Source organism: Arachis ipaensis, chromosome B04 (assembly GCF_000816755.2).
Source record: "Arachis ipaensis cultivar K30076 chromosome B04, Araip1.1, whole genome shotgun sequence".
NCBI classification, from domain to species: domain Eukaryota; kingdom Viridiplantae; phylum Streptophyta; class Magnoliopsida; order Fabales; family Fabaceae; genus Arachis; species Arachis ipaensis.
This window is the reverse complement of record NC_029788.2, coordinates 129,793,055-129,801,675: the sequence shown is the minus strand read 5'-3', so window position 1 is coordinate 129,801,675 and position 8,621 is coordinate 129,793,055. Positions and strand designations below refer to the sequence as shown.

Below are 8,621 nucleotides of genomic sequence, written 5' to 3'. Positions count from 1 at the left end.
ATTCTTCGATGTTCTGCTCTTGTTTAGATCTTTTCTTAATCCTTTTTTCTAAGTAGTGAGAGTTATAGATTATAATACATTAGTATAAAACATAGACATCCACATCCTCAAGCGCAGCTAAAAATTAAAGTAGACGAAGTCGTTATCATATATTAACAGTGTAATGCGAGTAAAAAAGCAACATGCATATGCAATACAATAACATACGACAAAAATACCAAAATTAAATAAGTCAAGGACTGATTCTACAGGGAAATGGGCCCCAATCACTGGCTGCCTCATTTATCTAAATAGAAATTCTATGACAAAAAATGTTTTCAATAATTAATTTTGATATTAGTATTACAATAACAATTCTAATAATTATAATAAAATACCTTAAAAATTAGACAACTCTGTAATTAAATAATCAATTATAATATTTTTATTATTTTAGTTCTTCAGTATCCTTCGACTCAATAAGTCGAGGACTAATCCGTCCTTGACTGGAACTTTGTTTAAAAGTTTGTCGTTATCCAATAATTACTACGTGCATAAGATGAGATTCAAATTTCCACACTTAATTAAGTGAACTAGTGAACTAACTACTAAACCAACCGAATTTGGTTGCACATAATCAATTATAGCCATGTCTTTTTTCAAAAGTTGAAACCAACAAAAAAATCAAAGCACACGCACCAACTTGGAACAGTTGAACCTGATCAACATTCAACAATGTCTATGGTATCATGCACACTATAATTGAACAGTTTCATTTGCACTTACCAAATCCGCGTTTCCTCACTTACTATTGTTTCTTTCTTGTACGCTCCTAACAACATACATAAGCCTCCAACTTAGACACCTTCCTCAACATCATGTTGTGTTTTCAGTTTTTAATGTTACATAATTTTCTACTATTCTCTTCAACTCAGTTGGATTGGTCTATGATGCATGACATCATTGACTTTGCACCTTAAACTCGCCAAGACCAATTACAACTACAAAGAATTAATCAACACAAGGTTCAAGTTCATCTCAGGATCTGAACAAGCAACAAAAATAACAAAAAAAAATCTCTCTTTTCTATGATGGGGTCTCTGTCCTCTTCTGATTAAGGTATGGCCATATGTCATAATATGTCTTGGTTTGGAAAAAAACATATCACTGTTGTTGAATCAATCTTGATTTGACTTGGTTTCTGAGTTTTAAGGATAAGAGGGACAATTTTTGTTTCCTGTATTTCTAATTGGAAGGTTATGTTTATAGTTTGGAAATTTGGCAATCTGATAATTGATGTTATAATTTATGAATAGTAAGTATACATAAAGGGTTTGTGGATAATATATTAATATTATGCAATTATGATGATTTCCTTTGAATTTATGAATCATCTAATTCAATTTAGTATGAGTTCTTGCTAGATGAAGAATTGAATCAACTTTTTTACATAAAAAATGTGTTATGTTAACTTTGTGACAGTGAACCTTTGATCTTGTGCTAGTTTTCTGCAAGATGAAATTTTCATAGAGATCATAGAATGGTTAAGCAAGCTGATTTAGTCATCATATGTGTCACTGTTGGTGTGGCCCTTGGAGTTCTCATAGCTTGCGCCACATTCTTCGCCGCGAGGTGGTACAAGAAGCGCATTCGACTCATAAGATCTTCAAATGATCCTGGTTCAACAACTCTTCCAATAAGAACAAATGGATTGGAAGCAAGCACTGAAATTAGTGCTTCTCTCACAAGTTCCATAGCCGTTTCAGGATCAGATAATCTACAAAGGAAGACACATTATTTCGGTTGGTGGAATCATCAAACTAAGGATCCAGTTTCCCCTGCTTCTGGAATTCTGAAGTACTCTTACAAGTAAGCAACATGATTCTTTTCTCTTTTGGATTGCTTCCAAATTTTTCTGTAATAAACCATGTTACTTTTCTATATTTATATGGTGTCTGTTAATGTGACAATACAACATTGGATGTCTGTATAAAACTTTTTGTACTATCAGTGCATACAAATAAAATCTAGTTTCTAAGGCACCTTTATGGTGAAGCTTTGGTATATGTAGAAACAACCACATTGCATGTTTGTAAGGAAATGGACTTCGAATTGCACATGTAATTGTTGCAGAGAAATTCAAAAGGCCACAAAGAATTTCACAAATATATTAGGAGAAGGATCATTTGGCACAGTTTATAAAGCCACAATGGCTACAGGAGAGGTGGTAGCTGTGAAGATGCTTGCTCCCAACTCCAAACAAGGAGAGAAAGAGTTCCAGACAGAGGTGAATATGCTAATAACCTTCAAAATCCATAGTTATACTTCAATCAAATATGATTTAATTTGTATATGCCGTCCGTGGTTTACGCAGACGTGTTTGATTTCGTGCAGGTACTTCTGCTAGGAAGACTGCATCATCGGAATCTTGTGAACTTGTTAGGATACTGTGTAGATAAAGGACAGCGTATGTTGGTTTATGAATTCATGAGTAATGGAAGTTTATCAAACCTTTTATATGGTAAGTGGAAAAATGTTAGATGATAGTTGCTTCAAACAGACAGAAAAGAACTTTTTTTTCCTTTTACATGTATATTTAGCAGTCCACAATCATTAATACAAGTTTTTCTTTCTAACTTTTAACCAATTTCATCTTGCAAATGAAGTTTTCTTGAATCTTTGTTGAGACTAATTGATGCTATACATGCATTTAGATGAAGACAAGGATCTAAGTTGGGATGACAGGCTGCAGATTGCTGTTGATATTTCACATGGAATACAATACCTTCATGAAGGAGTATGTTCAAATATTTTATTTTATTATTATATTTCCCTCTAAGAACTGCATTTGGTTAATATGAACTTGCATGGAACAGGCAGTCCCACCAGTGATACATCGCGATTTGAAATCGGCCAACATACTTCTAGATCACTCCGTGAGAGCTAAGGTAAGCCAATTGTATCTCCCTGTGAGTGTGCTTAAATATAATGTTAGATTCATGTTCTTGCAAGAATGTTTGAAAATTCATTGTCTTAACACCTTCATACAATGTCAAATCAAGCATGGTCATCAATTCCTGGTAATATATGGTTCATAATAGATATGTGAATTAAGTATCTAAGGAAACTGAGAAACCATATCTTAAAAACTAGCTATTGAGAGAAAAATCGCTCTTTTTAAATACAACATCAAGCATCTCATACTATCTGATGTGGAACTCTGGGCACCCGATAATACCCAAATCCCTAATAGTGTATGATCATATGCATTGACATATAAGTAATAGGTTGTGAAATTATGTAGGTGGCTGATTTTGGGCTATCAAAGGAAGAGGTATTTGATGACCACAAATCTGGCCTTAAAGGCACATATGGCTATATGGATCCAGCATACATCTCCACAAGCAAGTTCACAATGAAGAGTGACATTTACAGTTTTGGTATAATAATCTTTGAGCTCATTACTGCCATCCACCCCCATCAAAATTTGATGGAATACATCAACCTTGTAAGTTGTTCTTGCTTTAGATAGCAGAAGCATCATCATCTTGAAATCCTCAATGCTAGAATTGTTATGAATCTGTGTAGTCCTAATAATGATTTTTCTGATATATTACACTGACCTCCCATAATAAGGTTAAGGAATATTATCACACCATACCTCTTAATATCCACAAATTGAGAGAAGTAAAATCATAGAAAAAATTGATGCAACTTAACCTTCATTTCTCTTTTTAATGGAAGGCTGCAATGGACTATGATGGCATAGATGGGATTATAGAGACACAACTTGTGGGGAAATGCAACCTTGAAGAAGTAAGGAAGCTAGCCAAAATTGCTCACAAATGTTTGCATAAATCACCTAGAAAAAGACCCTCTATTGGTGAAATATCACAAGGTATAATGATGATTAAGCAAAGGCGCCTTGTGAAGGAAGACACTATGTCATTTGCAAGCAGTAACTACTCAAGAACTTTGAGTAGGATAGAGGATCAACAAGTTGAGTTAAGTAGGATAGCCACCACCATGAACCAAAGAGAAGGTAGATGAAACCATAATTGAGGTAGCACTTAGGTTCAGTAATAGTTTTTAGGACTTCTGTAGCCCTGTCATAACCAAAGTTGATGGGGTGGTATGGGATTAATGAATCAACTACTACTAACTTGAATACATGGAAAAGAATTTTCAATTTTTAATATGTGCAGTATTTTGTTGACAATTTTAATATAAGGAGTAGATTACCCCCATTTTTATTTTTTACCTTCAAACCAAGCATTACCTTGCTCTTGTTTCAGGTTATGTGGAAAAAAAAAGGGTCTTGTAAATCGTTTTTGGCATTTTCATGATATAGATTTTGAAATGAAGAGTTACATATTGGATACTTTATATGTATATAACCTTATTAGTTATGATGTTACATGCGTTCAACATCAGTTAACCCATCGAAACCAGATCACAACAAAGCTCAGGAAACACTTTTAAAGCAACGAAGATTCGAAGTCCAACATTCCTCTTGTTAAATAACAGATTGGTATTTGACAAGATTCGTATGCCACAAGGATGGAATGAAAAATTCATCAAAATAAAAAAAGCAGACAAAGCACACAAGATAGTTTTATTAGGAACATAACATGAACAGATTTATTTAACATGCTAACCAGTGAACATAAACTGGAAAAAAACACTATAAAAAGGACATGTTCTTCACACACATTGGGAAAGTAAGGTCTCGCTTCTATTTGCTGATCGAAGAGCTTATATACCTGACAGTCTTCATATAACTATCACACACCTCGAAAATCCTGCTTTGTGCTAAGCCTCTGCATTATGCAAAGACTCCATAGTTTCATTGGTTTCACTCCATGTTTGATTGATGAGGATAAAGATAAGGCTAAAACTGGCATGACGTTCCTAGCCTCTGTCTCTGCTTCTTACTCCCGTTCCCTCGTTTGCAATTATCAAAAGCTGGGATCAACAACCTCTGAAAATTCTCAAGAAACTGGTTCCACTCCTCTTCATCCATATCTGTCACCTTCACGAAGCTAGAGGTCGCAGGCAACTCATTCAAACTCGTGTTCCCAGATGATGTACCAGCCAAAAAACCACCTTTTTGCTTTGTACCCGAGTGCTGCCAACTTTTCTCATCCATTCCCGTGCTTTTCATGGACATTGACATCATAGAAATGTTAGGTACCAAATTTCCTGCAGGGCCTGTACATTCATCTGCACCTAAGGTTGTCTCCTCTTCATTCACGGCCTCATCCTCCATCACATTTTCCTCTAGCTTAGAGAGTGGGTTTCTGCCATTTCTACTTTTTGATCCAAATGGGAAAGATGGCATGCCAGTCAGTTTCTCTTCATTCGCGTTGAAGTCAAAACTCTGATCCTCACAATCTAATTGGAACTGAGTCGCCTCTTTATCTCCTACTTCTGCCTCGAAAGAAGTAAACTCTTCCTGCTCTAATAGTTTCTTTGCTTCAATACATATAAGCTCAAGCTCACTGGGCTCTTCATCATGACCTTGAAATTCCCGACTCATCATGTCACCAATCTCAGCAAGACAAAGACCAAAGTCGGCTGCTTCCTTAAGGAATATAGTGCAGAGAACCAAAACCCGCAAACAAGCTTCTCGGATCATGGGCAGCTCCATTCTCAGCATGTCTGAATCACGAAATGGGTCTAAATTATGTATGTAGTTGAGCTCATCATCTGAGAAGGGAATTGAAGCCTGAGGCCAATGGATCCACTCAAAATACGGATCTTCCAGATTTTCAGGGAGGCAAAGACCATGATCAATAGGAACGAGCTCCACCTGATCAAATCTTCCAAGACCTTCAAGCTTCCTGACAAGAAGGTTTCCTGCATGTCTGTCCGTATTTAAAATCCGAATATCTAAAATCCCAATCCTATGAACAGCAGCAACAGGGAAACTAGAAGTTCCATGATCACTTGCATCAAAATCATGAGGAATGTACTGCTGCAGTGATGCAATCTTGCTTATTTGCTTCTTGTTAGGATGCATATTACCATTGACCCGGTCATTAATGTTAAAAATAGGATGTGTCACCTTCACAAGGGCAGTAGAAGGAACATTAGCAAAATGATCATGGTCCAGAAGGTAAGCTGCAACTTCTCTTAAGCCTGTCTCCCCAACCCTCACTGAACGTTTCAGTCCTGGTTGCCCAAGGGCGTTGCCAACAAAACCTTTTGGATTGTTTGGTGCATAAGGCTCCTCATCTGTTGGTTTGACAATAGCAGCATTTTCCCCATCGCAGTTCCTAAAATAGTATGCACCTCCCAATCCACTTTGAATGGGAATTGGTTCAATGCCCATTTTTATTGCACTTATAATATCCTTGACCAGCTGTTTTGTTTCAGAAGATATTTCTGCACAGCCTATAATCTCAATTTCTCTACTCCGATCTTTTTGCTGAAGATCCCTACCAGTTGGTGAAAGGCAAGGGCTAGATGAACTCCGGTGTAAGAAGTTCCTGGTGAGAAGAAGCGGAGAATCATTTCTAACAACACTTAAATCATTTTTCAAGATCATGTCCCCACATATAAGTGAGCTTTCCTCGGTTGGGACATTGAGTGCAATCTGCAACTTCCTCTTCACAGTATGGGCATTGTCACTTCTATCTAACTCCATCCCCAAAACACAACCAGTTTCAGTCTGTACAAATACTCGTCTCCGCCAGGAGGGCTTTTTTTCCATGTTCTTATTCCCACAACATTCACCCTTAGGAGGTCCTGTGAAGGTTGCAACAGCCATGTCGGCACATAAACGGGTGTCCAAATCAGGACACGTGTAAAGAAAAGGAGAAGGGGAAGACTTCAACGCCAGCAGCAGAGGCGGCAGTGGCAGAGAGTTTCTCTCTCAAGCAAACGCCAAACTCAAATGCTGGCACTTGATGTTGCAAAGAAGATATTTTACCATAAAATAACATAGTCAGCTCTGTAAAACCCAAAAAGCCTCAAAAGTTTATCACATAATCTTGAAAAGCTTACTTGGTAAAACAGATTCCACTCAACCAGAGTTACATTCAAGATGACACCTGATAAACAAGCTAATTGAAAAAGAAAAACAAATCACTACATAGAAATATTACCACAGAGATTAACAAACAAACATATAAAAGTGACTGTAAGCACTAATGTTGTATATGAAAAGTCAAAAAAGCATGTAATATGAAAAGTCAAAAAAGCATGTAATCTATGGTGATATAACAAGCCACAAGTGATATAACTCAATTAAGGCATTTAACCTGGAAAGATTTAATTTTTACTTGCAACAGGTTTAATTTTCTCTCACTTGCCTTGCTCGACCTAATCTCAACCACACCATAAAAAATAATTTATTCTTCCTTACTTTTTCTTATATAAATTGACCCAAAAGAACGGAACTTCACAGGCATTATTCAACACCTTAATTAATTGGGAAACTATAGGTTCTAACTACCCTAACCAATCACTAAAGACAAACCAACCATCATAATATAAATGAAAAAAAAGGCAAACTGTCCTTGATCCTAGCACCTAGGCAAATACATTCACACTTTTATATCCTAACCGAAGTCCACAACCTATAATTCATGTGAAACTGAAAACTTTGACTGCAACATGCAACTTGGATTTGGATGATCCTTTTCTCTAGAAAAATGATAGTGTCAGTCGTCATCTTCGTGCATGGATCCACCATACCACAAAAACGTAATTGCACAATACAACGCACTTTCGTGTACTCACTAATCCAACAATAATAACAAACTAATTAGATAACACATATTGATCGGATATATTATATTATTATTATTATATCATAGTATAGATATCACATAAAGCTCTAGAAAGCAAGACAAACATCACAGATCAGGAGAATAAAAAATGATTAATAAACATTAATGTAAAATTTAATCGAATATGAATTAACACAATACTATCATTACTATGAAATTCAAAACGAGAAAAAAAAATGAAAATGGATAAGATACTTGCCTCCTTCAACCTCGTGAAAGAGCCAACGCACCACAAATCTCACAGGCCATCGTTGAATTCGACAGCTTTAATCACTATCAAAAGAAAACCAAAAAGTTAAACACTAAATCACAGTTTCGGAAATTTAGAAAAAGAGGAATCAGACTGCAAAAATTCCAAAACCGTTCGATTCCTCAGAAAATTAAAAAAATAAATAAATAAAAACGATCTCGGTTCCAAAATTTAATCGATGAATATGAGAGAGCAAAAAGGTGCGGAAGAGTTAGTAAGGAAAAAGTGGAACTGACCGGAGAGGATGAGATCCGGGAAGGAGCGGCGGCGCGTAAGGCGGAGGCACCGCCGTGGACGGTGGAGGAGAGTTCGGTACTGTCCCGCTTTTCGGATTTGTTCTGTTATTTTTTTGTTTCTCTCTTTTTCTCAGTGACGAGCGAAGCGGGATAGTACGGCCTTTGGGGTTTAACTAATTCTCGTATATTTATACACTACTAAGTACTAATACGTAGGTAAATAAATTAATTTTTTAAGAAAAAAATAATGAGAAAAATTATAATTGCATTACTTCGTTGAAAACTAATTATCCTTTTTGGAATTATTAGAATTTTTTTATAGTTTAATTATTTTTTAATTTTTATTACATTAAATATTTC

At 36.0% G+C, this 8,621-nt stretch overlaps 2 protein-coding genes across 6 annotated transcripts; one reads left to right on the top strand and one right to left on the bottom strand.

The window, feature by feature from the left end:
* LOC107635486 (calcium/calmodulin-regulated receptor-like kinase 2) lies at positions 738-4,239 on the top strand. 4 transcript variants are annotated; one of them, XM_016338971.2, is made up of 8 exons: positions 738-1,098; positions 1,510-1,848; positions 2,113-2,266; positions 2,374-2,500; positions 2,694-2,776; positions 2,856-2,927; positions 3,284-3,487; positions 3,724-4,239. In XM_016338971.2, the coding sequence occupies exons 2-8, from the start codon at positions 1,520-1,522 to the stop codon at positions 4,027-4,029; spliced, it is 1,275 nt and encodes a 424-aa protein (XP_016194457.1). In that variant the 5' UTR covers positions 738-1,098; positions 1,510-1,519; the 3' UTR covers positions 4,030-4,239. The 4 variants fall into 4 exon arrangements, with proteins under 4 accessions (XP_016194457.1, XP_016194455.1, XP_016194453.1 ...); XM_016338969.2 differs by having other exon boundaries at positions 1,495-1,848; XM_016338967.2 differs by having other exon boundaries at positions 1,484-1,848.
* LOC107635484 (phosphatidylinositol 4-kinase gamma 7) lies at positions 4,473-7,052 on the bottom strand. 2 transcript variants are annotated; one of them, XM_016338965.2, is made up of 2 exons: positions 6,988-7,052; positions 4,473-6,886 (listed from the first exon to the last, which is right to left on the bottom strand). In XM_016338965.2, exon 2 carries the CDS (start codon positions 6,749-6,751, stop codon positions 4,871-4,873), a length of 1,881 nt encoding a protein of 626 aa, XP_016194451.1. In that variant the 5' UTR covers positions 6,752-6,886; positions 6,988-7,052; the 3' UTR covers positions 4,473-4,870. The 2 variants fall into 2 exon arrangements, with proteins under 2 accessions (XP_016194451.1, XP_020977766.1); XM_021122107.1 differs by having other exon boundaries at positions 4,473-6,729; positions 6,988-7,046.

What these genes read in the sequence shown, in the direction of transcription:
- LOC107635486 (XM_016338971.2), top strand. Translation starts at nt 1,520, where the DNA reads ATGGTTAAGCAAGCTGATTTAGTCATCATATGTGTCACTGTTGGTGTG. An exon ending in ATTCTGAAGTACTCTTACAA is followed by an intron (nt 1,849 to 2,112) that starts GTAAGCAACATG and finishes TAATTGTTGCAG; the next exon opens with AGAAATTCAAAAGGCCACAA. An exon ending in TTTATCAAACCTTTTATATG is followed by an intron (nt 2,501 to 2,693) that starts GTAAGTGGAAAA and finishes ACATGCATTTAG; the next exon opens with ATGAAGACAAGGATCTAAGT.
- LOC107635484 (XM_016338965.2), bottom strand. Translation starts at nt 6,751, where the DNA reads ATGGCTGTTGCAACCTTCACAGGACCTCCTAAGGGTGAATGTTGTGGG.